Below are 27,211 nucleotides of genomic sequence, written 5' to 3'. Positions count from 1 at the left end.
TACAATTTTGCGCTTTGTCTCTTGCCAAAGCAAACATTCCGCTGGCTAAACGTGTGAAAATACGGTCTCACATTTCCAAAAGCCTGTTAGTGCGGTAGAATTTAGCTTTCCAAAGAAAGTCACTTTTTCTTTCAAAGATTTTTGACAACGATTTTCATATTAAGATTGACAACTAAAACGATTCACGCCTTTAAATAAAGTTACCAATTTTGCTTTATTCGATCCTCAATACAACTATTATCGCATACAAGCCACAGCAATAAAGTTTACTGGAATTCACAGTAGTAGCAGCCCTCTAATTATTATTTCATCGACACAGACAGAACACACAATATTTTCTTAAAACAAGCCGCAAGCAAGGTTTATTCCATAAGCTCATTGATGAAGTCGAGAGTGTCCAGCTTATAATCGGGGTCTCCGTCTTCGATACATAGTGAGTCCTCATGGCCTACTATGTATCTTCTACTTCAATGCATCGTTCTATGTCCTTTAGTTCTATGTCCCTTAGTTTAGTTGATGCTTTCATGAGTCGTACAGCATCAACTGATGACGGCAAAATTTGCCCTAGTGCAGAGGTTTCCTCAATGTCCTGTAAAAAAAGTACACACAAACTTAAGATTCCTTCTCAACTTCATTTCTTGAATATCAGAACTTATAAAAAATACAAGGCAACTACAGTCAACTCCCTCAGAAGCAGACACGTCAGGAACTAAAAACAGTGTTACAAGGGCTGTCAGCTAATGAAAATGAAGAAAGACATTGTTGCTTACAATTCTTTCACTTAGACGGGAGTTTGCTGTACCTAAATTTCAGGGTGTCAAACCCCAGGATGTTTCGCTACATTCAAGGAATACATTCGGGCTTGTTGGTATTTACATTTCAACCAGCTTATAAATCAGGCTCAAATAACTTATATTTACATATTCACATCGTAAACTCAAATGACAACTTCCCGTAATAAAACTCTTTAGTAAAATAGAACGAGTAAAATATTTCGTTCCCTTCTGAACCAATTATTTGTCTCTCAAGTACTTATTGACCTATGAATTTTTTACCTGGAATGGTTCTAACGCGGCTTCAGCAGCGGCGCTGGTCTCAGAGGTTTCCGGTTGGAAAAACACGCTGGAACTTGAGGCAGTTTCATCTCTACAGCTCTGCAATTTTGATTTTCGAAATAAATAACAAATTGAAAAGGAGGATCAAGACTGGTCAAGTACAGAAACAGCAGAATCTATACGGCAAGCGACAGAACATTGACTTTGAGAAAGATCATTTTTCCCACCTCGTGTGAAGTTTTCATGCGTTTGTTTCCAAGCTCCAAATCGACTCGCTGTCGGCAGTATGTACAAATGCTTCTAGACCAGCCCTTTTTGCCTTTGTCATCTAGCTCCAAGAAAACTTTCTCTACTCTGTTCGCCTTTCTCAGGGACCTCTGTTCCACATCTGAAGGCTTACTGCCACACCAAGCCTCGTGGTTTGGGCAGCAACATGCCTGCCTTTTGAACACCATACCAAGCTTTTCTAACTTCTCGGACAAAGTTTGCAAGCAAACAGAACTCAGAAGCGTTTCTTTAAAGTATATACAATAGATTTTCAAACTATTTTCGAAGAGATAATGAATAGCGAGAGACTTGTCTTAATATATCGAGGAGGAAGCATGTAGAATTCAAAATGGCGACGTGAGCGCTAGGTCGGAAATGTAACTTCCGAACATACGATTCGGACAAAACTCGGGGATAAGTCGTAACAATGCAACCTTTGTTTTATTCTTAATTTAAATGTTTGTCAATCAATGGATAAGATACGGAAAACACTCGAAGATGTATTTTAGCCAATCAGAGGGCAGGATTTTACTGAAGTTTTATAGCTACTTCTGCGCATGCGTTGCCGCAGGGTACCGTAGTTCTTACACGAACCATTACTTAACTTTGTTTCTGGCCATTGATGGCGCAGGTTGGATTCTTTTCTTTGTTGTGTTTATTCTGAGGAGTTGTTTAAAGCAGTTATCACAACCATAACAAAACAAACGCGTTCACGGCAGCCAAATTCTACGAATTTGGCTGCCGTGAACGCGTGGGTGCACAAGCAATATGCCTATATTGAATTGACAGAAAATTCCTTGACTATAGAATAAACAGTGACGTACGACAGAGCTATGTTCTAATGTTCTCACTTGGGGGGATGTTAACATTGAAACTGAAGAAACAAAGAATTCAATTTAGTAATCATTCTAGATCAATATGGATGAGTTTATTGCTTCAGAACGGATACTCAGAATTACATTCATAATCATGTTATATGCTAAGTAGGGTGAAACATTCATATATAAATTATAAAAAGACTCCCTAGGGAATAAGTCATAAAACAGGATACAAATACAATATTAATATTAATGAGAGGGTTTTGGTTATTGTGTAGACCCCGTGGTATCCTCGGATAAGTGTGTTTATTTCCTTCAAATTAGGGAAAGTTTAATAATTTGAAGTTTCTTGTTCAATGAACATAATCATTTAGTAGTTCGCCCTGTTCAAAGTTTGTAAACAATCTCAAAAGTAATTTCATTATCGCGTTGGAAGCCATTGAAAATTATGTGATGAGCTTGACCGACATAACCGCAAGTCAGCGAAGCACAAAGCCCACCAATCAGCGCAAGAAAACAGGACCACCTCAAAAGATGAATAGCGAATTCCTAAAGAAAGTGAGCTTTTGACCCCAGGGCTTGAATTGAATACTTTTGAATAGATTTTGACAACGTTTTGTTTACCGTACTGTGAAGGCATCTCAAGAGTAGCAAATGTGCTGTTTTGTCGGCGTGTGGAAAAAGAAGATAACGTAGACTGTCGGCGGACTCGTGCGAATCGTCTTCTTTTTCTAAGCAGTCTTTAAGAAGTGTGAAAAGGCTCTAATCCATGGATGAACAAACCCCATGTTTGGGATAAACGAGATGAGCCTAAATGAAACCTGCTTTGACGGCTTGACAAATACTTCAACAGTCCATCGCTGTAGTACTACGGACACGCCACCTCTCAGTCCCCTGACGATTGGCTTGATCCTGGAACCTGCCATTGTGCTTGTTGTTTTGGGGAATCTTCTTGTATTGGTATCTTTACGTTGTCAAAGAAACCTCATAGTTACCGACGTATTATTGTTTTCGCTATCCTTGGCGGATTTTGTGGATGGATTGATCCCCCTTCAGATCGTCATATTTATGAATTATTTCGTCCAGCAGCCTTGGGCTAAGAGTCTGTGCGACGCTTTTGTTATCATTGTCAACACCATGCGTTTCGCCTCAGCTGGAACAGTTACTATCATCGCCCTGGAAAGAACATTTTTAATCGTCTCCCCTCTAAAGTATCACACTACTGTCACAATTTCTAAAGCCAAAAAGCTCGTTGCATTGCTATGGATTATTTCAATATTTTTCGGTATTTTACCATTCTTGAACGTTGGACATTCTGGCTATCACGATGGAAATTGTCTATACCAATTGTACGATTTGGGGACGGAGTACGCCATCGTAATACTCGCGTTTTCCTTTCTCTTACTCGCCGTGGTCTTATCTTGTTATGTAGCGGCTAAATTATCTAGTCTAAAGTTCATCAAACGGCAAAGTGACATGGTGGAAAAACTAGCCTCTGATGCCTCCAAGCTTGCGCTAGTCATGGGAGTAGCGAAAAATGACAGAACAAAGAGAAAGATTTCTCCGAAACACCTTGCCAAAGTACCCCGTTCTCAGGGCGTCATAGAAGTGAGAAAACTCACAATCATGCTGGCGGTTGTGATTATTCTGTATTACATAAGCTGGCTTCCAATATTGGTAAGAATACACTTTTATAATAAGTCCTCTCAAGTAAGGAATATTTTATGAGCGAAGCAAATAGGCAAAGTTTTTTCTTCTTCCTGGCAAATCTTGCTACACTAACATACAATACAAAGATTAATTTAATGGCATTAAATTTAGAGAATTGCATAGACAAAACATTCCAATTTCTACACCAACAAAGCTAGTTACTCCCAAACCACAATCTTCACAAGTAATGCAATTAATCTGCGTAGTTTGATCCCCTACACTTAACTGCTCTTTATCCGTGTGCATCTTTGTTCTCGCTTTGCTCGTTACCGCTTTCTTTCTGTTGGTGGCGTCATCAATGCAATTAACACTATCAATGAACAATACGCTGTGGATACTTGTAGGTATAGACGCTGTTGGGAAAGCCAAAACAGCCAAATATCAGCTATATATGAATAGCTTATACAAAAACAAATGCGAAAAAAAAGCGGACAATTCCACGTATCTTTGATTTTTCAAAGGCTATGGAGTAAAATATACATTATCATAACAGTCACCGTTGTTATACTGCGAATGTTTTTAGTTAAAAAAAATTTCTGTACAAAAACGCTTGATAAAACCGCACTGGTAGGAAGACGGGTTTGGGTAGAAGGACGGGTTTGGGTAGAAGGACGGGTTTGGATAGAAGAACGGGTTTGGGTAGGAAAACGGGTTTGGGTAGGAGGACGGGTTTGGGTGGGAGAACGGGTTTGGGTAGAGGGACGGGTTTGGGTAGGAGGACGGGTTTGGGTAGAAGGACGGGTTTGGGTAGGAGGACGGGTTTGGGTAGGAGGACGGGTTTGGGTAGAAGGACGGGTTTGGGTAGGAGAACGGGTTTGGGTAGGAGAACGGGTTTGGGTAGAAGGACGGGTTTGGGTAGAAGGACGGGTTTGGGTAGGAAGACGGGTTTGGGGTCCGTGCTCTTTGCAATTGGGTTCCACTGTATTAGTTCAAGTGACGTATTGTCGCCCCTCCCAATTCTTACACGTTAACAAAGCGCTCTTTTTTCATTCACTAGTGTTATCCTCAATCGCATTTCTTCACAGCCGCTATTGCCAATCGTATTGCGTCACTATTGCTATCCATCTCTCGTATTTCGTCACTATTGCTATCCATCACTCGTATTGCGTCACTGTTACTATCCATCACTCGTATTTTGTCACTGTTGCTATCCATCACTCGTATTGCGTCACTGTTACTATCCATTACTCGTATTGCGTCACTGTTGCTATCCATCACTCGTATTGCGTCACTGTTACTATCCATTACTCGTATTGCGTCACTGTTACTATCCATTACTCGTATTTCGTCACTATTGCTATCCATCACTCGTATTGCGTCACTGTTACTATCCATTACTCGTATTGCGTCACTGTTACTATCCATTACTCGTATTGCATCACTATTGCTATACATCTCTCGCATTTCGTCACTGTTGCTATACATCTCTCGTATTTCGTTACTGTTGCTGACCTTAGTCGCTTTCGTCACCTATTTCAAGCCCAATATCTTCCAATCTCCCTCACTCGTCGTACGACATCACTCGTTCGAATCACATGTATTCTCTTTTCTGACAGGTAAATAATATTGTGACGCTCATTCGGAATGAAGAGTCGCCCCACTCGCTTGTACTATTCACGGGAATGATTTCTTTGTTGTACGCGCTTTGTAACCCTTTCCTTTACGGCAAGATGAACGCCCGCTACAGACGCGGGTATCAACACGCTGTTGGCTCTGTACTTGGGCTGTGTGGCCTCCGACCCGCGTCGTGGAGAATCCGAAAAATAAGTAAGTATATTCCATCAAGTAGTTGACATTCTCTACCATGAAGTACGTATTCGGTTTACGGGGGTACTGTAGGATGAAAGGAGAAGGGAGCAAATTGTCAATCACCGTCTACCCAGACTCGGTGGAAAAACGCCCAGTTTCTTTGTCAATCTGAACCATCAAGTTTCCTTTGAATTTACAGGTAGAACATCATTCCCCAGTCAAGCCGAGTTTTCCCTCACAAAACAACGGATCAGCACAGTCACACAACCAGTCATGAGTGCGCTTGCCCAAACTACCGACATCGCTGGACAAGTCTGCTTCAGTGGGCGCAGGAACGCGGGGTATGACGAGGACAAAACAAGTTTACAGTCAAACAGAAGCGACCTGTCAGAAGACAAAACAAGTTTACAGTCAAACAGAAGCGACCTATCAGAGAAGGACGATGGTGTATTTGATACCTACTTGTGAACATGGAGAACTTCAAAGAAGTCTCGAAACGAAGCCATCATCTTCTTTACCGGAAAAGAGCCCATTCCAGTCAACACCAGCAAAGCATAGTTTAGAAGCAGTTCTTCCCAGTGCAAATGAAGTCGATTGTTTCATATTCATTTTGATGCATTTGCATTTGGCACGGAACATGAAAGAACGGCTTCTAAACTAGGCCTAATAGTAGGCGTACTTTTTTCTTCTTCTGTATTTATAACTTTTCCACCCAATAAACGAAAACGGAGAAGTGTAGACTTAACAGTTGTTTCTATGACTGGGGTTTTGGAAGCCATGTGTATTCGATGCAAAGAAGAGAATGTTCTAAATCAGTTGGGTATTCACTCTTTTATTAGTGTCTCATGCTATCTGATTGTTTTCTGTGGTTGGCGAGGCGTCACAGGAAATCTCTCCCCAGCCTCTCTTGCCTCATAACCAACCACAGGAATACCAAACAGAACGTCAAGAGCTAGAATACGGTCAAGCTACACAAGTAGCCGACATGTTAAGAGTGATGTCAGTCATGTACGGATGAAGGGATTACGTAAATAATTTGTAAAATTGAAAACGTTACCTAATCATTTCATTTGAATATAAACCATTCACGCAAATTACAATTTTTGACAATAATAATAATAATAACAATATCATAAAAAACCTATTGGTGATAGTTTACTCTTGTTTAGCAATATCGTACAAAATGGTGTTAATGAGTTCCCAGACATTAAATTATCTTTCGCCTTATGGCTGAGCAAGTTCTTTGAGATGGACTTCCAGAACGAATCATGACCATCACGGGTTCGCCATGTTTTCATCACGTGTTCGCCATGTGTTCATCACGCGATTGTCAAGTGCTCACCAGGTGTAGCTAAACCTTGTCATTTTCGGCCTGAAATCAAGTCATACTATTTGTTAAAGTCTAGCATTCTATAAAATAGTTATAAGGTAGGGGAAATTATTCTGGCCTTGGACACGCCCAAGGTAAGGCGAAAATATGAAGAACCGGGTTTTATGTGTCAAGTCACCCCTGCTAGTATGGTTGTGTGGCTGGGACAAACTCAAACTGTACATCTTTTAGCAGATTTTCTGACGTTAAAAAGGACAATTCAAGTTAGCATAAAAGAATAAACAGAAAAAATAGTGGACCAATATAGGATGACGTATGTATGTGCGGGTAAGACCTCTCCGAGCAAAGCCAGCGACCAAGTAACAGTGATGTTGTCATGAATTGCATTGCTTGACAGTTCCCCGGCATGCATGCGTCACTTACCACGGCGAATTTGTCCCTGTCCATTGCCAAGAATCTGGTAACAACAACGAAAAAACAAATCTAATGAAAATCTGATATCTTTTTATCTGTAACACTCGTTTTCAGTCACACACACACGCACGCACGCACGCACACACACACACACGCACGCACACACTAAATCAACAACAGCGCAAAGCTAAGAAACAATTCAAACTTTTCCAATTGCTGGCTTTGTTTATCGGTATTTTCTCGGTAACCGTAGCTAGGAAGGCGAGCCACTTAGATGGTGTTTCGTTGTGATCGATCTAAAGCTGTGACATGATGATGCAGAATTGATGTTGATGTAGAATTAGAAGAATTTAAAAGTCATGATTGACGTCAGCCAAAAAACAGTTGGTGACTCGTAAACAAAAAGTTCAGCGTGTACGGTGACTGACAACGAGTGTAAACTATTGAAAAGGGTTAGAAAAATAAAAATAAAATAAAAACTTACTTGTACGGTTACCTCTCCTTGAAGTCGAGATCGGTGTAGGTCATGTGACCTGGCGTTCTAGACGATGAGGGCCGTGTTGCTCTTTTACGCTCAGACTTTGGCGAATCTAGAAAAAAGATATGATGACGAATTTTAATTGATGACCGACCACGATAACGAGTTAGGACTGACAAACAATGTCATATTCAGTTCAAGAGTATTGTATTCGGTTAGAAACAGGCCTTAATTCAAATCAGCCTTCTCTGAAATGGACTCGCCTTAAATATTGTTTATTGTATAAATAAATATGCAAACTAACAACAACAACAATAAATAAATAATTAATTACAAGGTAGGATGTGTCAGTGTCAAAGGCACTTACAATCGGACATTATGGATGTCATGCCGTCTGATGTCGGAGACCAGTCAGTCGTATTCTGACTGGATTTAGTGGCTGGTCTACAAAACAAAAAAGATAAATCATTTGTATAATCAGCTTCAGTCTATAAAGGGCGCATAAACAACAGCACACGGTCGGTCGGTCAGTCAGTCGATCGTATCAACCTGATATTTGTAGGTGGAGTGTCTGGAAACTGCAGTCGGCGTTGTTTGGCTTTTGGACTTGAAATACGATCCAGACTCTATGAATGTAAAGCAACTAATCGACAACATTGAATTCGTATAAACGAGGCAAGAGTTGATTGCAGCAGGACACATTGTCTCCGTGTTCTAGGAGGTGAACTGACTAACCTCTAGTAATCTTGAAGACAGGTTTGCAGCTTCAAAACTCTCTTGCTGTAAACAAAAAAAATGTGGTAAGTGGAATAAAACCGACCTAGACTTACTGGTTGCATCGTTGTGAGATTCCAGAAAAATCTGCACCCCTTTCAATCTACTTTCCTAGTGTAGGGGGTAGGGGGATCTTCCAGTACCCATTTCCAGGGGTAAGAAACAATTTTTTTCCGTACAAACACTTTTGGAATTTCGGAAATTCCGGGGCTGTAGGGTGACCTCTAAAATGATTCCTTCTTGAGGATATATTTTTTTGAATAACACATTCTTAAAATAGGTACTCGCTCTCAGCAGCCAATGGAAAAAAAAATGAGTTCAATACACTGTATAATGGAAAATACCTTGAAGTCATCGGCGATCGTTTTGGCTCCGTGGAGTTCCCTTCTCAGACTGCCAACCTTCTCTTTATATCTGGAAAGAACCAAACCAAATGATGGCACTGTGATAACACACCGAATAGCTTTAGCTATGAGTACAAAGTATTTGACACTCACTTGACATATCGGTCGTGGATCTTGTCCCTTTCTTGCTTTTCATCCTGTGAGATAGAGAAACTTGAGAAATTAGTCTGACAGTCCGCTTCGCACGTTTGTTTTTCGGTTTGATTCATGGTCCGCTTACTGTTGCGTACGTGTTGTCGTGGTTTGTGGCATAGTCCGCTGACTGTTGCGTACGTGTTGTCGTGGTTTATGGCATAGTCCGCTGACTGTTGCGTACGTGTTCTCGTGGTTTGTGGCATAGTCCGCTGACTGTTGCGTACGTGTTCTCATGGTTTGTGGCATAGTCCGCTGACTGTTGCGTACGTGTTCTCATGGTTTGTGGCATAGTCCGCTGACTGTTGCGTACGTGTTGTCGTGGTTTGTGGCATAGTCCGCTGACTGTTGCGTACGTGTTGTCGTGGTTTGTGGCATAGTCCGCTGACTGTTGCGTACGTGTTGTCGTGGTTTGTGGCATAGTCCGCTGACTGTTGCGTACGTGTTGTCGTGGTTTGTGGCATAGTCCGCTGACTGTTGCGTACGTGCTCTCGCGGTTTGTGGTATAGTCTGCTGACCGTTGAGCTTGCACGAATGTTTACCTTGAGCTCATCAATCTCATCAATAACACGCTGCTTGTCATCCAGTGCTTCTGCACCGGCGTGTAATGCTTTAGTGCTCTGTGAAAACGTAAAAAAAAGCCGGGTTCAAAGCAAAGTTACTAACCAACTGCCAAGAAAGGAATCGTGCCCTTGTGTTAAACATCGAACTAGCTTCGACTTTACTTGGGACTAGTTTTATCAACTTCATCAATTGTTTTATTTTTTAGTTCAATTCATAGAGTTATATTAGTAATAAGAGCATCTACCTAGGATACTGCAGAATTTTTTGTTTTAATGCAAAATGCGTTTAATCAGTTTGGCACATGAAAAAGGGCTTTGCTATAATATTTACAGGTGGATGGAGCAGAAAGATTTGGGAAACGATTGGTGAAAAGTAAACATACTTTATTCACAAAGCATTTAATAATATTAACAACAACAACAATAACAACAATAATTGAAAAGGGATGTATCTATGGTACTTACAGCCTCTAAGTGTTTCGTTAATTGGCGGATACGGTCCTGTGGGGGAAATAATAACCGACTTTAATATTACGAGATCATCACCATAACATCATCACCATCATCACAATTACCATAAAACAATCGTGATTACCACCAGCGCCATCACCATCACTATCATCATCTTTACACGCACCTTAATCACTATCACATCCCTCCCGAAACCACCATCACTATCATAAATATCATCATCACAACAAACACCGCCACAACAACAGCAACTAACACCACCACAACAACAACAGCCAAACACCACAAGATCAGCCACCACCAATATCATGATCACTGTCACTATGACGAAGCCATCACAATCGTCAAGCAGCAGCACAGTGCCTCAATTACCATTATCTCCATCATCGTCATCGCCATCAATCCACCCACTACTATTTCACATTATCACGTCCAAATCAATTACCTGTAAAGTCTTGATGTTATCTGTATTCTGTCGATGCTTTGACTCCAATCCTTAAAAAATGCGGATGTTAACATCAAAAAGAAATAAAACACGGTCAAATCACACATCAATAAAGCGAGACCCAGTACAAGGTGGTCGCTACCTTTCTTTTGAGCAGCAAGATCATCCAAAAGTGTCGCTTGCTCGTCTAGCTCTGATAAGAAGTACCGTTTTTCCTCGTCCCCTTTACGAATCAGCTCCTAGATAAGTACCACATACATCAATAACCCGACGAAGGAGCTCGGATGAAGGAACCACAAAGACTTACTCGAATTCTCTTGTTGGAAACTTCGAGTTGATCCCTGGCGCGCTTTTCCGATGTCAGATGTACTTTGAGCTCTTCGTTGACCCATCGTAGCTTACCCTTTAGTGAAAACACCGGTCAAACCATATATACTATTTTTCAACTGTGGCTATGTAACAAATACAGTTATTATTCAAAAACACTCCAGCACATCAGTTAACCAACACTGAATACACTAAATGCAAGTCCCTATATGTCAGGCGCTCAGAGTGAACCAACATATAATACTTTCTGGATCCATATCTCAAAAAGTACCATATGACGAACGCGTTTCACGAACTCGAAAAAATATGCCATCTGTTCTATATTGAAATATGCTATCTGTTCTATATTGCATCCATTATCGCATCGGGGGCTATATTTGGCGATCCGATACTGGACGCAGTGTATGAAAAAGCGTAGAACATGTGCGGGCGGGCGGGTAAGCGACACGTTGGATCTATTCGCTCGTCGCCCAGCAGGTCAAGTACTGTATCAACTTTCATTTAACCAGTTATCTCACTTCATTTCAGCAATATGAAAATACATTCATATTTACTGATTTTATATACTCTACTTGATGCATTGTGAATAATTTGTCGTCACTACTTACAATCATTTCGGCAATTCCTTGTTGCGAGTCGTGGCGAACGCTTCCACTTCCGAGCAAAGACTGCCACGCAAATTACACAGCGTTAGAAACTGGTCGTAACCTGGCTATTAGGACTACCTGGTCCAACCTGGCTATAAGGACTACCTGGTCGTAACCTGGCTATTAGGACCACCTGGTCCAACCTGGCTATTAGGACTACCTGATCGTAACCTGGCTATTAGGACTACCTGGTCGTAACCTGGCTATTAGGACTACCTGGTCGTAACCTGGCTATTAGGACTACCTGGTCCAACCTGGCTATTAGGACTACCTGGTCGTAACCTGGCTATTAGGACTACCTGGTCGTAACCTGGCTATTAGGACTACCTCTAATTGACCCTAGTGCTCGGACGGTATATGGGAACACATATATGAACCCGATAATTTGTCATCCAAGCTAAACTCGCAGACCATAAAAGGCTTCATAAGTTCTCGTACGGCCAAAGTAAACGAGGTCCATAAGATTTTTATTATACAACCTTTTTTGGGAAAGTTTTCCATCGCTAAGTGTTGCGTTGTTTCTGTGGGGGTCGGCTAATCAAGTAATGATAGCGCGCGTATCATAGTAGCAGTATCAAAATAAGGCATAAGCCTTATAATAAGCCTTTGATATTAATGTACCATTAATACAGAAGTTTTCTTGCATGCTTGCTTTGTCTACTCACAGGCAGTGGAATGTCTGACTCCTTGCAAATATAATCCACAATTTTGTCGAGATTATCGTCAATCTTCTGCCACCCGACCTGTGAACATGTTTACATACAACCACCGTATCAGTATACTCGGCCTCATAAATAACCTTGGCAATGAATAAAGGACTCGAAGGGTGCGAAAAATTCTTGCAAGAAAATGTGTTCCCTTAGTAGCCAGTTCATTTGTTATAATAACGCGTCTACCCTGGATGACAGGGTCGAGTTGCTCCCAGGCTCCAAATAATTGGCCGAGCGGCAAGTCACGAACTGTCGTCGGCAGTCGTTCGCTGCGATTTCGGGTTTTCAGTGGTGCGATAAGCTCTAGAACCCAGGCTATTGCGAATCTTACCTGATTTTCTTCGGCCGCTTTTTCCAGAGCGTACTGGCTTCTACGTAGAGATTCCTCTAGCTGGCTCACCCTGAAGAGAAAGACATAAACGTTCATGAGACGATGAGAGCAAGACATGGCATTGTCAAGCGTGAATGCACCGTATTAAGTCTAACAACATTTCTACTGTCGTTTCAGTTAGTCGTAAATAAAGCTTCTTTGCAATCGATTCGAAGCTTGCATTTTTTTTGTCGAAATGAGATAAGCACCTCCTTCCTAATAACCGCCCCCTTTCCAATAACCCCCCTCCGCCCCCAAAGCCCAAAGACCCGACAAATTAAATAAGCGTCCCGCTAATTCGAATAATTACGATATGTCTGTAAATACCTCATCTGAGTCATCTCCATCTTTTCTTTCTAAAAAAAGGGTTTAAGGTAAACGAGTTTAGAACAGCTAATCGTGCTTTCGTAATGAAAGGATGAAAAAAAAACTAAAAATACTATGCGTTTCTCACCGTAGCGTCATGCTCCTCCTTCAGGTTTTCACATCGCTTACGCAGGCGCGCGTTGTCTTCGGTCAAACTACAAAAGAGAAAAATGTTTTCTTAACTGACATCAACTTCTCACGCCACGGCGCTGTAACGGTCTCACGTGATTGCAGCGTCACATGACCACGGTTTTACATCACCATGGTATCATATGCCTATGACATCACAAGATAAATGTATCACATTGTCCACAAAATCATATGATCAAAGCATCACATGATAAATGTATCACATGACCACAACATCACATGATTAAGGTATCACATGACCATGACATCACATAATTTGCGTTACAATACGTTAGAAGGCGTTGTTTGATTTCTCAACGTGCGGAAACAAATGCATTGTTGGTGAAACCTTACTTGTTCACATCAGATGTGAGCCGTTCGATAGTATCACGCTCGTTCTCCTGCTGTTTGCGCAATGCCTTGATGGTCGACTTTTCATCTGCAAGTTGAAGCTGAAAGAGATGTTATGGAAAAGTGATTTCCTGGGTAAGGCATTCTCGTTGGAAACTATTAGCCATAAGAGTGAACTAACAGAGTGATTGGTTTAACTGAGGGGTCAATACCTTCAAATCTGCAAGCTGGTTTTCGAGTCCTGATCTCTCTTTCTCTGTTTTATTATTCACATCCTGTAAAGTCTTCTCGTTGTCATCCTAGTTTTACAATGAGTTCTTTTTTAATAAGGGAAAACGGATTCGATTTAACACAGTCTTTCTTATTTTAGATCCTACTAAAGATTGATTGAACAGAATATAGGAAAACAGTTTGGCAATACGTTGTGCAGAAGAGAGACTAAGAATCACGATCCTATAAGAAACTTAAGTCAGAGCTGTTAGTGAGACAGGCTATCCTAAATACCGTTAAAGACTTGATTTGCGATTCCAGGTCTCTGAGTGCGTCGGTGTGCTGATCACGCTCCTGAATTCAGAAGAGAAAAAAATTGCTGACTGTCTGTATGTCTGTCTGTCTGTCTGTCCGTCCGCCTGTCCGCCTGTCTGCCAGTCTACCTTGGCTATCTTTCTATCCGTCTGTCTTCCTGTCTACCTAACTGACTGACTGACTGACTGGCTGGCTTGTCTTTTTCCCTGTGCTTATGTGGCAGTCTGATTCATTGGCTATCTGGCTGTCTGGTTGAATTTACAATACCTGTTGTAGCTGTGAGTAGTCTGATTCATTGGCTATCTGGCTGTCTGGTTGAATTTACAATACCTGTTGTAGCTGTGAGCAGTCTGATTCATTGGCTATCTGGCTGTCTGGTTGAATTTACAATACCTGTTGTAGCTGTGAGTAGAGAGCAGCTCCTTCCTCTCGACTTCGGCGGTCCTGGTCCCTCAACTCCATAAAGCGCTCCTCGATTTCCTGTCCCAGAGGCAAGTAATTGGCAAATATAACTCAACTTCATTCTCCAGATATTTTGGACGTCAAAGGCTCTATAGTAGATGTGGTTATAAGTGTGACCCCTTTAAAATTTGCACTCTGTGCATTTGCACTCTGTGAATGGCTGCATCCAGCAAACAAAGCATGTTTTCTTACCATTTTCTATAGACTCACCTGTCTCTGTTCAACCTCTTGCTGAAGTTTGGCGATCATTCTTGCCATCTTTGTTCTAAGTTCTTTTATTTCTTTCTAAAGGTGTTTTTAAAACACAATCAAAACAACAACAAAATCAGTATGAAGTATTAATAGTTAACAACGAAATCATTAGATAGAGACTAAAGGCGGATTGGTAAAAAAATAATATTGGGCCCAACATGAAAAATGTCAGGCCGACACCATATGACCACCCACAAATATAAACGTTACGAATATATATGTATGATTATTTTCTATCACTAAGTATAATATTACGACGTTTAAGCAATGCTCCTTCATCAGGTAAACAAGTCGTAAAATTATACTCAGATATAGAAAAATGAGTATTTATATATTTTTTTTATATTCTTGTACCCTTTTTGTTGACCAACACGTGGTAAGTCTAAACTTACAAGACAGCAGATTACAACAATCACCTTTTGATCAGAAACCACTCCCCCCAGATGTTCCTCTTGCCGCTTCTGTGACGTCTGCAGAAAAATGAAAAACTTTCTAAGAATGTACGGACAGAGGGAGTCAGATTCGCATAATACTACAAAGTGGTTATAACACACAGTCATTTTCTTTTTTCTAAATACTAAATACTAGTTTTTATCGGAATAGAAATGTATACCAAGCGCCAATACATCCGAAAGTCACCTTCAGTACAAGCCATCTCAGCACGTCATTTAGGAGGTTTAATACGAAAGCACTAAAGACACCATTACCTCAAATTTCTCCGCTTCCTGCGTTTGTTGCCTCGCCGCTTGAAGTGCCTGCGGAAAAAAATCATCCAATCAATTCAATCCATCTTTTATTCAAAATTTGACGGCCCAACTAGAAGAGCTCCTTTTTTAATGATATTTTTTAAAGCTCTATTTTCACAAGGGAAGGGGGAGGAAAAAGAAACGTAGACGTAAGATGCTTGCTTTGCATGTGAACATCTTCGCAATCGGAGGAGTGGGAAGCGAAGGAAGGAACGGAATAATTTGCATTTTCTTTCTTCTTCGAGCGGATAGTGCTTATTTCTTTCTTTCTCCATTACCTTTGCTAGTGGAAAGCCAGCATAACAATGCTATGTTTCGGTCATTTAACTCAATATCTCGATCCACCTCCCACCAGTCATTTGGTAATTACCTCCTCAAGCTTCATCTTTTCCAAGTTCGTGGAAGACACTTGCGTCTGATACACCCTCAGCTCTGCTTCCAACTTTAATCAAGCCAGACGACTAAAGTAAATATAACTTCCCGAATACAGCGCGCACTGCGATTACTTATTCAGGATAGCTATTCAGATTGGATACATGGGAACAGACAGAATGTAAGTCCCTGAATCTGACTCGCGGGGCGCATGTTATTATAGGCCTTGAGACCCAATACACCCTCATAAGACCTTTGAGACCCAATAGACCCTTATGGGAACTCAATCCGGTTCAATAACGGCGAAGTTCAAGCCATCCCACAACAAAAACAGCTAATTTCCACCTCTAAAGTATAAAAAAATACAGGGATAACTATATTTTACGAAACGGAAGTTTAGATATATCACACAAAGCCTGAACAACATTGTAACGCCACTCGGATTAACGGACGTGGCGTGACTTTTCGGCGTGTTTTCGTAACTCAGTCATTTTGTCGTACCTTTTCAATGTGTTTTCGTAGCTCAGTCATATCCCTTTCTCCGTTGTACCGCACAGCCTGAAGTTCGCGGATCTAGGATAAACATACCAGTGTCACCAACTTGTTCTATAGGAATATACTCCTTATTGGGGAACCAGGCCGGGCTCCGCTCCGCGCGGAGAGTGTGGGAAAAGCTTTCTTTTTCCGCGCGGGGGAATGAATGTTAAAGTATGAATGTTAAAAAGAAAAATTATTTCTTATAGGGATAAAATTATTGCTAAGGCACAAGTGACAAATACGACTGGAAACCTACCTCAGCATTTTTAGTGGCAACTTCCTCATGGAGTCTCTGTCTTTGATCCTGATGAAATTAATAGGAAAAAATATAACAATTTAACATTTAATGACAATTGATTCTACACTACTCAACAATAGGCAAAAATAATTTTCTCTTGCTCTGGTTTTAAATGCGTCAATACCCACCATAAGATCATCCATCTCGCGCCTAGAGGAACTGAACGAGGTACCTTCAAAACAAACCAAAATAAAAGCCCCTTAGCTTTCCCGAACAATCACATACTAATTATCTTTGCTCATCTCCCCATTATCACTCAGTGAATTTTTCTTCTTTAAACAAGAACTCTACCTTCTATATATCGACTTCTTCTATTGCACTTCCTCTATAATTGTTCTTTTTAGGAAAGGATATAATTATTATTATGAAGCCTGTCAATTGTCAGCAAACGGTAACGTTTGAAACTTTTCACCCCTATATTAGTTTAAAAAGGCCAATCCCGCCGACAATCACAGTTAGCATCCGTTTCCATCGGTTAGTACAAGCAAGTAACTGCAATATTCCCAATCAAATATAAGTATCAGATTTTATCCTTGGATGCTTTCTTGAAAATATACCATTGTATTTTCAAGTGCAAACAGTAATAACAAAGTTGGAACTGATCGACATTCTTTAATAAATGCCACCAGGCAAAATTTATTGAGTGACCTTATCAAACTACTAATATAAACACCTATGTGCTGACCAAGCCTTTGCTTGGATGCGAGAGTTGCCCTTGACCTCTAAACCATTATTTGGCCACTTATTTGGTTACTTTCAAAATGGCGCTTGGAAATGTAAATAGGACCAAGCTCTGCGAAGACGCGTGTTGCGCATGCTTACCTGGAGCTGCACCGCTGTTCATAAGAGAACGCAGTTCCCGGAGCTCTTTCTCAAGCCTTTCGTTGCGTTCCTGATGATGTTACAATAAGTAAGCAGTGAAGACAAAAAACAAAAATAGACTAAATTACTCACCATAGCTTCTTTCCCCTGCTCAGCTTCGCGCTCAAGTTTCTTACACTTAACACGATATCTAGGGGAATTTAAGAGCTCGGATCAGTCAAAACATTTTTCATACTGTATGGTGCGCGGATAAATATTTTATACAGGCTCATTTTACAGGCGATGATGCACTATAGCTAATATCTTAATCAGGAATCAGCCAATGTAAAATTGCCAGTGACATATTTGATACTTTAGGGCAGATGCGCGCAAGCAAACAAATATACTGCAACTCAAAACAATAAACAGCACTCACTTAATGAAGATCCTATATAACTTTTTTCTGATCAAAAAATGGTTCATCTAAAGAACACACCCTGCCATTGGCTCTTACTAGCCTCGTACACAGGCGCTTTTAGCTTTTAGCGAAAAAGAGCATGACTGAAAAGAAAGGAAAAGAGCACAAAGGATCTTGGGAAGGGAGCTTTCTACCGAAGACGATCGTGACCGGTGAAAAGCGCGCAAAGGAACTTGGGTAATGCGTCGAACCTTCTCATGATTCTTTGGGCAACCAATTTTCCAGCTATTTCGAGTCTTTTCTTCTACACCCGAGTACGAGTCAGAACTCTAACAGCCACTAAGTGACACTTACTCTTTCAGCGAACTCAGAGCCTTGTTTTTCAGCTCATTCCTTTTCTTTTCGCTCTCTTTAAGTAGGTTTTCTCGTTCCCCTAGCTCCTCGCTAAGCCTTTCGTACTCGGAGCTTGTCTCCTTCAGTTTTTTTGTTACGTTCTGTAACTCATCGGCCAGTTGCTTCTTTTGCCCTTCGCTGTGGTCATACTTATCTAACAGGTCTCGCATTTGTTCTATTAGCCGTTCTTGATGCTCTTCCTTACGATCGATATCATCTCGGAGTGAAGCGAGATTCTGGCTAAGTTCTAACCGATCGATATCTCCTCGGCCGAATCCCCGGCTGTCGTCATAATCCATTCGACTGCCGCTTCTCCGGGTAAGGTCACTTTCTATGCGATCTAGATTCAAGCGTAGGTCTCTTACATCGGGTGCTCCAGTCACTGTACCTCTACGCGTTCCGTTCGCCCCGCTTTGGACTGGGCCGAAAGACTGTCGTCTGGACGTGCCGCGAGTTACCATGGAAACTTGCTGCATGATTTCGTCTTTCTCCCTCTCGGCTTTGGTGACCTAAAATAGTAAGGTAATAAAAAAATTCTTGTCCTCTACAATGCACAAGGAAATAATGGAATTTTAGAAGTAGAATAAGAAAGTCAGGGCTTTTCGTGGGGGCAAGCTTCCTTGTTCACCAATGAGCGCGTATAAAGACTCACCTGGCTCCTTAGCACATCTAGTTGCTCCAGCAGTCTCTGACGGTCACCCTGTCCCTCGCTCATTTCGCGCTGTAACGCTTCTAGCCGCTGCTGGAGCCTGGACCGAGAAGCCTCGTTATCACGCAGTTTGGCCTGGTACTCATCGAGCTGACGCTTTAGCTCAGTCTTGTCTTGGTCTGCGCGACTCAACCGCTGCCTCATTTCTTCCGCCTGCAGGCGCAGAAACAAAACAAACTGTTTGAATATCGTTAAAAGGGTTCCTCACGCAACCGTTACCGCTAACACAGTTAGCCAATTAGAGTGCAAGAATCAGTCTGATTGACACAAATGTCAAATCAATAGATTTTCGTCCTGCAGTGAGGTAATTTCTGTCTCGCTGATTGGCTAGTAAAGTTCATGTAGATTAAATAGAACGTTGTTTGCACCCTGATTGGCTAGTAAAGTTCATGTCAATCAGATAATACGTTGTTTGCACCCTGATTGGCTAAAAAAGTTCATGTCAATCAGATAATACGTTGTTCGCACCCTGATTGGCTATTAAAGTTCATGTCAATCAGATAATACGTTGTTTGCACCCTGATTGGCTATTAAAGTTTTCGTCAATTTAAGAGGACGTTGTTCGCACCCTGATTGGCTAGTAAAGTTAGAGGACGTTGTTTGTACCCTGATCGGCTTGGCTAACGTCATAACAAATTGTCAAGGATTCGCCTGTCTTACTGCAAGCTGTCTACTATAAATACGAACCTGTTGAGATAAGGCGGTCTTGCCGCCGTCCGCCTGGTCTAGCTTTTTAACAGCAACATCAAGCTCATTGACAATCTAAGAGGAAAAACGGATTGATGCAGGATGTTATTTTATTTTTTTCAAGAGACGATCACCTTCAGTTGTTACGATATACCTGTTTTCGCTCTCGTTCTGACTGCTCGAGTCGACTCGCGAGGTCGTCCACGCGTGCAGATAACACGCGCTTCTCGTGTTGGCTCTCCTGTAACACCTGTCGCTCCATCTCAAGCTCACTGTGACAAAAACACCGGCTAGGTTACGTCAAACAAATAGACGAGCAGGAGAGTAGTAACATGCAAGTAGCAAGTAGCAGCTAAGAGACGCCTATCTATACTCGTTTTTTTCCCTTCTTCCACCCCCATACGCAGCATTTAAGTTTATTTTTTTTCTTTTCCATCATAGCTTTCGCAGATATGGATTTACTTGAGGGAAATACCCTTTGGTTAACCTGACCCTATACCTAAAAGCGCAAGTTCAGAGTGATGAACAAGACCTGGTTACAATAAAAATAATACTAGCGATTCTAGAACAAACACAAATCTGTACCAAGTGCCAAAACGTTTTTGTTCCTATACCATGTTAGAAGGGGCATACCTGCCTTTTAAAACTAGATTTTTTGATAATCTTTTTAAAGGACAAATGAAAATATACCGAAACAAATCCCAAAAACCATAAATTAGCATAATTGGGTGGCGAGCTAAAAGCTGAAAACGACTCAGAACGCCCAACAACAGATTTTGCTTCTAATTCTGTTAGTATGTCAAGCGAAATGCATATAAGTAGCTATGGTACTTAGTATTATTCCAAATTTACTGGAATTTGTAGTAACCATCATCGAATGTATGACAGACAGCCCCTGGTTACCACCCAATTTGAAAAAAAAGCTGATAGTAACCTCACTGAATTTATTAAAGCGTACAACTCTTACAGGTTCTAATTTTAACAACTCACTTTGAAAGAGATCTGAGGTCTTCCTTGAGCTTGTTTTCTGTAGCATCACCAAGCAGTGACTGAAAACCAATTATTTTTTTTATTTGTACACAATCAAATCGACTTGACTATGCTCATTTCATCCTGCATTGGTTTGCGACAGCTTACTTTACAACCAAGCGCAAACCTACAGTATGTAGCAGGAAGGGAAATAAAATAATATCACAGTTATGTTATGAATACCACCTGTACCTGAATACAAATGCTAACTTCTATGCCAAGTGCCCCCTTTTTTTGCTTCTGCTGTCTATGGAGGCCCATTGTCCCACTCCATGACGATCTGCATGCCATAACCTACCCTAACACTTCGCAGCTCATGAGTCAAGTCCCCAACTTCTTGCTGCTTGCGCTCCCACATTTCACGCTCACTTCTCATCTAGAAAAAAAATCAGGTTGTCCTTAAATTTAAAGACATGCATATACATTATTTTAAAAATGTTGCCAATGGGAATAGCAAATGGCAGCTCCAAGTCTGAAATGTGTTTATGGTACTAATTATTAGTTTATAATTAATTACTCCTCAGCGACGCCAGAGTGATAGATCAATGGCTTTAAAAAGATTATCATATGATTGATCCATATTCTCCTGCATTTAGTCAAAATATAATAAGACCAATACAGTCATAGACTGCCATAGGACTGCCATTTGCCAATGAACATTTGCTGTTTGTACTGACAACATTTTTGAAATAGGTGCATCATATTCATTTCTATTGTTGTAATGGAATACCTCTTGCTGGATTTCTTTCAATCTCTGCTCAATTTCACCTTGTTGGGATTTTTGAGCTGCTTGTAACTGAAAAAAGGATGTCAATGTTTTAGCATAACAACAAGTATCTGCTATTTTTAACAGTCATTTTAGACCTAGTTATGTGCTAGGTCTAAAACTGAAAGCCTAGGACTTTGGTATCACATTAATTTTCTTTTTAATGAACCCCTCTGACCCTACCCATCCCAAGCCACCACACATGCTAGCTGGACTCAATTTATGACTGATGCCACAGAAGCAATCACATTTTTAATGGAAACTGCCATAGATGACAAAGGCATTTAGTAATTTCAAGAATTTCTGGTTGGCTCCTGAGAAATGGGTGTGTTAGCCCCTTAAACTTAATACATAGTGCAGATATCAAAATGGAAAATTTATGGGAGCCATTTATTACAAGATACTGCAGGGTCATTTTTGGGCAACAGATACACAGAAGCAACAGAGACAAATGCATGGATAAATATAGTCTAGTCCCATTGGTGATAAAAGCCTCCTAGAAGTCTACCAGGAGGCTTCTGCAGGGACACCCTTCCTACCTGCTCTCGCAGTGTCCCCAACTCGTCTTCTCTCTGATGTGCCATCCGCTGACTCTCACGGAGAACATCACGCTCAGCATCTAGACCCTAAACAACCAAACTTGTCTTCATGATTCTTTAACTAACTATGGTACAAACCAGTGACTGAAAGAAGGGAATTTTGCATAAGAAATCACCTTGACCAGCACTTCAGCTTGTCTTCGGCTGGCCTCCTCTGTTTCCCTCAACTCTTTCAGGAGTCTCTCTCTACAGAAGATTACAGTAAAGTTTTAGTTTGTCTGTTATTAGTGCTTGACTTTCAATTGAGGTCAGGTACAGTAAGCTGGCAATTTGGAAAATTACCACTAACTTTTACACCAGTTTTCAAACAAGTCACTTAAACTTTATTTCTTCTTAATTTTCTATTTCCAATTGAAATTGCCTGGTAGGTATCCATTATATTCATATTTAGCGTATGTATGCTAGTTCTAAAATTTCATCTTAGCAGCTAAGGGTGGTCAGAATCTCTCTATTCAAGTAACATACCTCTCCCTCAGTGCCTCATCAGGATCTCTTGAATAGGAAGGTTGTCTAGGTTCGGGTTCTCTTGCATAGGGAGGTTGTCTAGGTAGAGATCTTCTAGAACAGGGACAGCAAATTAACAAATTACATGATACCAACAAAAAATATATCAATTCTAATCTCTGATCAATTCTCAGATTTTCCTAGCCTTCAAAAAACAGTTGTGATCTACTTAAGGCTGTGTTTGTAGTCAGACAGGAGTTGTATGGCTGCTCCCTGAGGTGCCTTTATATGCCTTTGACTTGACTATTTCTTATCTACGATCTCTTAAAGCACTTCAGCTGCAGGGAGGGTGACTAGTTTTCAAAGGTTAAATTTTAAATGATCTCACGAATAGGAAGTTTTTAGTATACATTTTTAGTATAAGGTGGGTTGTATAGGTAGAGATCTGGAGGGAATGAACAACAACCTGTTTCAATTGCATGAAAAGAGAAATAGGTCAAGTATTTATAAATCGGCAAATGATTTGTCACCTGCTATCTAAATCCAGTCCTCCTGTCAGTCGATTCTGTTCACTCTTTATTTCCCTCAAAACTTGCTTCAACTCATCCACCTAAAAAATTATCTCAAATCTTATCTGCAAAGTAGTCCAATGAAAAAAGGGGGTTTGGTTGATTACTTACATCTGACCTAATGTCATCACTGAATCGGACTGTGTTTTGGCCTCTCCTTGGTCTTGCCTCATCTTCTGACTGAAATAACATGAAGAATTTCCAAAAATTATACTATATCTATCAAATGTTATGAGTTAAGCAGAGAAAGCTACAGTAAAAAATGAATATATTTGTATACAATACAATAATGTACATCCTGTATTTGTATGCACTGTATATGTTTTTTAAGTATGTCCCTGATAGCCTATTTCTCACATTTTGCTTGAAGATGGGTAAGTTAGTAAAATCATTGAAATCAAGCTATCTATATGCCATATATAGAGAAAATATTTCTGAAATTGTAAACCATGCTACAATCTTAAGCATGGCCATAAACAAGCTTTTATAATGATAAACATGAACTGAAAGAAGTGTACTACCAACCAAAGACGATGCCTTACCATTGATTCTGATGGTGTGGTAGGCAACTTTCTTCTTCTTGCAATTCTTTCTCTTCTTAGCATGTCAGCTGATTTTTCAAGCTCTGCTCTCAGCTAGGATGACAAATAACATTGAAGTTTACATTCATTCTGACTTTTTCTTTGTTTTCTTCAAATCCTTTTGACAACTATTCCTCTAATCAAGCATGCAACACTTCCTTTAATTAGGTGTCAAATAGATTCAAATATCAACAACAGATTGATAATGGCAGAGTTGATACTGTATTTGTTTTAGGCTTGACCTCAGTAATCCAGCTCTGCATGGAAGCATTTGTCATATGAATTATTTTTCGGAATAATTTATATATATATATTAGCAAACAAACTGAAAGCAGTAAGGAAACCTTGACCAGTTTTTGTTTCAGAAGTTTACCTTATTTATTTCATCATCCTGCTCAATATTAAGGTCTCTGTAATGTTCCAGCATACGGTCTGCCGTAGACAGCACCTCACTGGTGGCTTGCAACGACGCTGCCAAATCATCCACCTTATCAACAACACTGTTAGCCATCATTGGCGCAGAGTTTCTGGCTCTTCGCTGAGATGGTGTGTCTCGCAAGTGGCTAACTCGCAGGGTGCTTCGCCGAGGTGGTAACCTTGTTCCTGGCCGACTGCCTGAGCTTTCTGACTCATCCCACGGCCCTGTGCTTGCCATCCATCAAAGATGCATTCAAATCACCTTTAACGATACCTTTAGGGAGAAATTACTCAATAAAATGTACATTCTACAGAACCAAGATTCATAACCTTTGAATGATCACAAATATAAGAAATAGTCAAAACATTATATACTTTAATATATTTAGTATCATTTACTATTTATAAATGCCTGCATATAAGTTACTGTAAAGATCAAAACCTTTTTTTTTTCATCATTTGGTGATCTCTCACAAAACACTTTAGAACACTTTTCTTGAGTGCTATAATGAGTTCTATAATAAACAAGGATTTTTGTGAGGTACAACAAGAGAGTGATCATCTAAGCTCTGTAATTATTCTCAAAAATTATCCTCAAAGCTTTCCATCTCAACAACTCTTTCTAATAAAATTATCTAAAATTTTGATTTTATATATAATGTCACAAAATTAAAAAGATGATAATCACCAATAACTTACTAAACCAATTATTTAGTTTAGTCTAAAAGAGATATCTCAAACAAGAAGTACCGACATTAGGTCCAGTACTTGTTGATAATCTCACAAAAAAGTAAACACAAAGTGGAAATTTTGCAATATTTTTTTAGCTTGTGGGGATATAATGTAGTAATAATATGTTCCTGTTTTGGTGAAGCTGATAAGCAGGATTTGGATATTGTATATATTTTTCACATAATAGGGTGAACAGAAAAATATAGAGCATTCAAAAACCTGATAATTCTAAAAGATAGAACCAAACCTGAGGGATGTACCGGTTCACAATATCTTTAACCTTAGAAATTTATTCTGCTCTGACTATGTGTTAGGTAATTACTAATGCATGAATATCTTTACTTATATATGAAATTTTGAACAGGGTAACAATATTTTCAAATAAAATGAAATACAAACTACCTGATTAACAAATAGTAGTATAAAATAATTAATTTTATGTTAAGCAAATATGAAAAGATATTGATATAAAACTTACTAAGGCCAAACTCTTACTGAATTAGCTACTATATGTCTGGGTGAAAACATAATTCAATTAGCATAACTGCTTCCTGTGGGTAATATGACAAAAGAGAAACAAAACCAAGCAAATATTGTTTAAGGTTGGGGTTAAAATAATTGAAAACCAGGACTATGCACTTTACAGCATTCTGTTAAAAAAAAAATAATATATATATATATATATATATATATATATATATATATATATATATATATATATATATATATATAATGCGTGAGTGCAGGCGTTCACATAACAGTCCTCAATACATAGGTGTAGTTCGCGTTTTTTTTTCCCTACAAACCAAGATATATATATATATGTATATATTCATAGATTGACCTTCTTCAGTCTGCCCTGAAGAAGTCTTATTAAAGACGGGAATTTGGCAGAGTCGAATGCCAGTTTTTTGGTGCTTTACATTGACCATATAATACAAAGAATTGGTCATCTAATTCGGTCACTTTATCATGCACTTACTATATTCTAAATATAAACTTTTTTGAAAGCTCATTCTTCATGCATGAAATTTTGTAATAGGGCTTAATTAGTGCTAAATTTTGCACAAACAGACCCTAAGGGGTGCCAGGAGAAAATAAGCTGATGATAAACTTTAACAAAATTCTACTATCGAAAATTGAACTATTTACGTATCAAATATTAATGAAATCTGTTAGAAATAGATGTTTCAGGAGAATAGAGTGCGATGAAGGAAAAAAACTTATAAGTGTGTTCCGCTTTGAATAGAAGCAACACATTTTTGTTTTATATTAGCGTGAAGCAAAATGCCTACTAAGGAACAGTGTTCTATTGTCGGTTTGCACCGCCGTGTGTCAACAATAAACCGACGCTTCTTCATCATCTCCTAGGATTCAAGGATTATCTAGAAGAGGGAAACTCGATATCTTTCTCAAACGAAGCAGAAACATAAAACGAACTAAATGAGATTACTTAGCAAGTAAGAGATAAATACCATAGATGACCTGTGAATTTTTTTTAGGTTTCGTGTGTAAGGCCGGACGTTTACCAATGCAATACATATTATTTACATGCGTTGTTTGACTCAAGATTTGCACCCAAACTTTATAAATCTGTACTCAGGAATAATTTAATCATTGGAATTCACAGTTTAATGAATCTATAATCCCTGGGTTGTCCGAAACTTTAAGGCGGATAAGGTTGGTGTAAGGCTTTGTCCTAATCGAACATTTGATCATATTTTTATTTGAACTCTTGGATGAGTTTATATCGATCAAGAACATGATCAAGCTAATATTAAATGAGACGACGAGGAAGTGAGACAAAATGACACGATTATTACAACAACAACGTTTGAAAGCGATCTTGCATTCAAAAGACACAGATATAAACAGTTAGGGTTACGGGTTTCTATTGAATTCGACAACCTTGTAAACAAGTCTACACGTGCAAAACTACGTTTAATTCCATCAAACTTTTTGCAGATACAAAATAAATTGAGTTATGGTGAATTAGGTGCATGTTCATTAGTATTTATCAAACACGTATGTCAAAGGAAATGTTCTCCGTAACCTTTAGATTCGCATCAACTGCTTCGAATAATGTCAACATGCAAATTTCGGTTGTAATGTGAGTGGGTTACAGTAAGAACGGTTACCTTGTACTTCCACGCTCAAAACCGATAAAATCCCAACAGATTAGCGATGGTATCAAACACCATATAGTATTTGACCCTCTATCAATATGCCAGTGGTATTTTCATACAGTAGATCGATCCCATATATCCAAGAAACATTTACATGTTTTTGCCGTTACAACAATCCCTGACTACAAATTAAAATGTGCCGCGCAAATATTCGATCCGTGAGCCACTGCGCATGACA

General features: G+C 39.7%; 3 protein-coding genes and 1 long non-coding RNA gene across 6 annotated transcripts; 1 reads left to right on the top strand and 3 right to left on the bottom strand.

Moving 5' to 3' along the window:
- Window positions 1–138: 138 nt before the first annotated feature.
- On the bottom strand, window positions 139–1,919 carry LOC125559834. The gene is made up of 3 exons (XM_048721748.1): window positions 1,283–1,919; window positions 1,056–1,154; window positions 139–589 (listed from the first exon to the last, which is right to left on the bottom strand). The coding sequence occupies exons 1-3, from the start codon at window positions 1,508–1,510 to the stop codon at window positions 452–454; spliced, it is 465 nt and encodes a 154-aa protein (XP_048577705.1). The 5' UTR covers window positions 1,511–1,919; the 3' UTR covers window positions 139–451.
- Window positions 1,920–2,332: 413 nt separating this feature from the next.
- Window positions 2,333–6,344, top strand: LOC116619527 (histamine H2 receptor). The gene is made up of 3 exons (XM_032384390.2): window positions 2,333–3,817; window positions 5,407–5,617; window positions 5,799–6,344. The coding sequence occupies exons 1-3, from the start codon at window positions 2,927–2,929 to the stop codon at window positions 6,065–6,067; spliced, it is 1,371 nt and encodes a 456-aa protein (XP_032240281.2). The 5' UTR covers window positions 2,333–2,926; the 3' UTR covers window positions 6,068–6,344.
- Window positions 3,771–5,432, bottom strand: LOC125559836. The gene is made up of 2 exons (XR_007306530.1): window positions 5,303–5,432; window positions 3,771–4,203 (listed from the first exon to the last, which is right to left on the bottom strand). It is a non-coding gene; the product is annotated as an uncharacterized LOC125559836 (long non-coding RNA).
- A 71-nt stretch (window positions 6,345–6,415) lies between the features above and the next one.
- On the bottom strand, window positions 6,416–27,188 carry LOC116619525 (centrosomal protein of 128 kDa). 3 transcript variants are annotated; one of them, XM_032384387.2, is made up of 46 exons: window positions 26,986–27,188; window positions 24,072–24,389; window positions 23,660–23,752; window positions 23,229–23,297; window positions 23,079–23,158; window positions 22,570–22,662; window positions 22,221–22,290; window positions 22,045–22,131; window positions 21,470–21,535; window positions 21,038–21,115; window positions 20,701–20,759; window positions 19,865–19,982; window positions 19,711–19,785; window positions 18,967–19,176; window positions 18,276–18,823; window positions 17,657–17,714; window positions 17,525–17,594; window positions 16,831–16,874; window positions 16,661–16,708; window positions 16,369–16,440; window positions 15,866–15,937; window positions 15,457–15,504; window positions 15,166–15,219; window positions 14,708–14,782; window positions 14,429–14,515; window positions 14,015–14,074; window positions 13,723–13,809; window positions 13,514–13,611; window positions 13,119–13,185; window positions 12,992–13,020; window positions 12,626–12,695; window positions 12,250–12,327; window positions 11,546–11,605; window positions 10,918–11,013; window positions 10,753–10,849; window positions 10,611–10,660; window positions 10,160–10,195; window positions 9,674–9,751; window positions 9,093–9,136; window positions 8,940–9,009; window positions 8,557–8,601; window positions 8,371–8,447; window positions 8,189–8,265; window positions 7,840–7,933; window positions 7,353–7,386; window positions 6,416–6,971 (listed from the first exon to the last, which is right to left on the bottom strand). In XM_032384387.2, the coding sequence occupies exons 2-46, from the start codon at window positions 24,351–24,353 to the stop codon at window positions 6,951–6,953; spliced, it is 3,924 nt and encodes a 1,307-aa protein (XP_032240278.2). In that variant the 5' UTR covers window positions 24,354–24,389; window positions 26,986–27,188; the 3' UTR covers window positions 6,416–6,950. The 3 variants fall into 3 exon arrangements, with proteins under 3 accessions (XP_032240278.2, XP_032240280.2, XP_032240279.2); XM_032384389.2 differs by having other exon boundaries at window positions 7,828–7,933; window positions 26,986–27,187; XM_032384388.2 differs by having other exon boundaries at window positions 22,570–22,659; window positions 26,986–27,187.
- Between the last annotated feature and the right edge of the window lie 23 nt (window positions 27,189–27,211).

This window comes from Nematostella vectensis, chromosome 2 (genome assembly GCF_932526225.1).
Source record: "Nematostella vectensis chromosome 2, jaNemVect1.1, whole genome shotgun sequence".
NCBI classification, from domain to species: Eukaryota; Metazoa; Cnidaria; class Anthozoa; order Actiniaria; family Edwardsiidae; genus Nematostella; species Nematostella vectensis.
This window is presented reverse-complemented; position numbering and strand designations above follow the sequence as displayed.

Coding starts and splice junctions, on each gene's coding strand:
- LOC125559834 (XM_048721748.1), bottom strand. CDS start 1,510: ATGGTGTTCAAAAGGCAGGCATGTTGCTGCCCAAACCACGAGGCTTGG. Junction 1,155..1,282: donor GCATGAAAACTTCACACGAG/GTGGGAAAAATG, acceptor TCAAAATTGCAG/AGCTGTAGAGATGAAACTGC. Junction 590..1,055: donor CCGCGTTAGAACCATTCCAG/GTAAAAAATTCA, acceptor CTTTTTTTACAG/GACATTGAGGAAACCTCTGC.
- LOC116619527 (XM_032384390.2), top strand. CDS start 2,927: ATGTTTGGGATAAACGAGATGAGCCTAAATGAAACCTGCTTTGACGGC. Junction 3,818..5,406: donor TAAGCTGGCTTCCAATATTG/GTAAGAATACAC, acceptor CTTTTCTGACAG/GTAAATAATATTGTGACGCT. Junction 5,618..5,798: donor GTGGAGAATCCGAAAAATAA/GTAAGTATATTC, acceptor TTGAATTTACAG/GTAGAACATCATTCCCCAGT.
- LOC116619525 (XM_032384387.2), bottom strand. CDS start 24,353: ATGGCAAGCACAGGGCCGTGGGATGAGTCAGAAAGCTCAGGCAGTCGG. Junction 19,983..20,700: donor GACCTCAGATCTCTTTCAAA/GTGAGTTGTTAA, acceptor TTTTTGTCACAG/TGAGCTTGAGATGGAGCGAC. Junction 9,010..9,092: donor ATCCACGACCGATATGTCAA/GTGAGTGTCAAA, acceptor GGTTCTTTCCAG/ATATAAAGAGAAGGTTGGCA.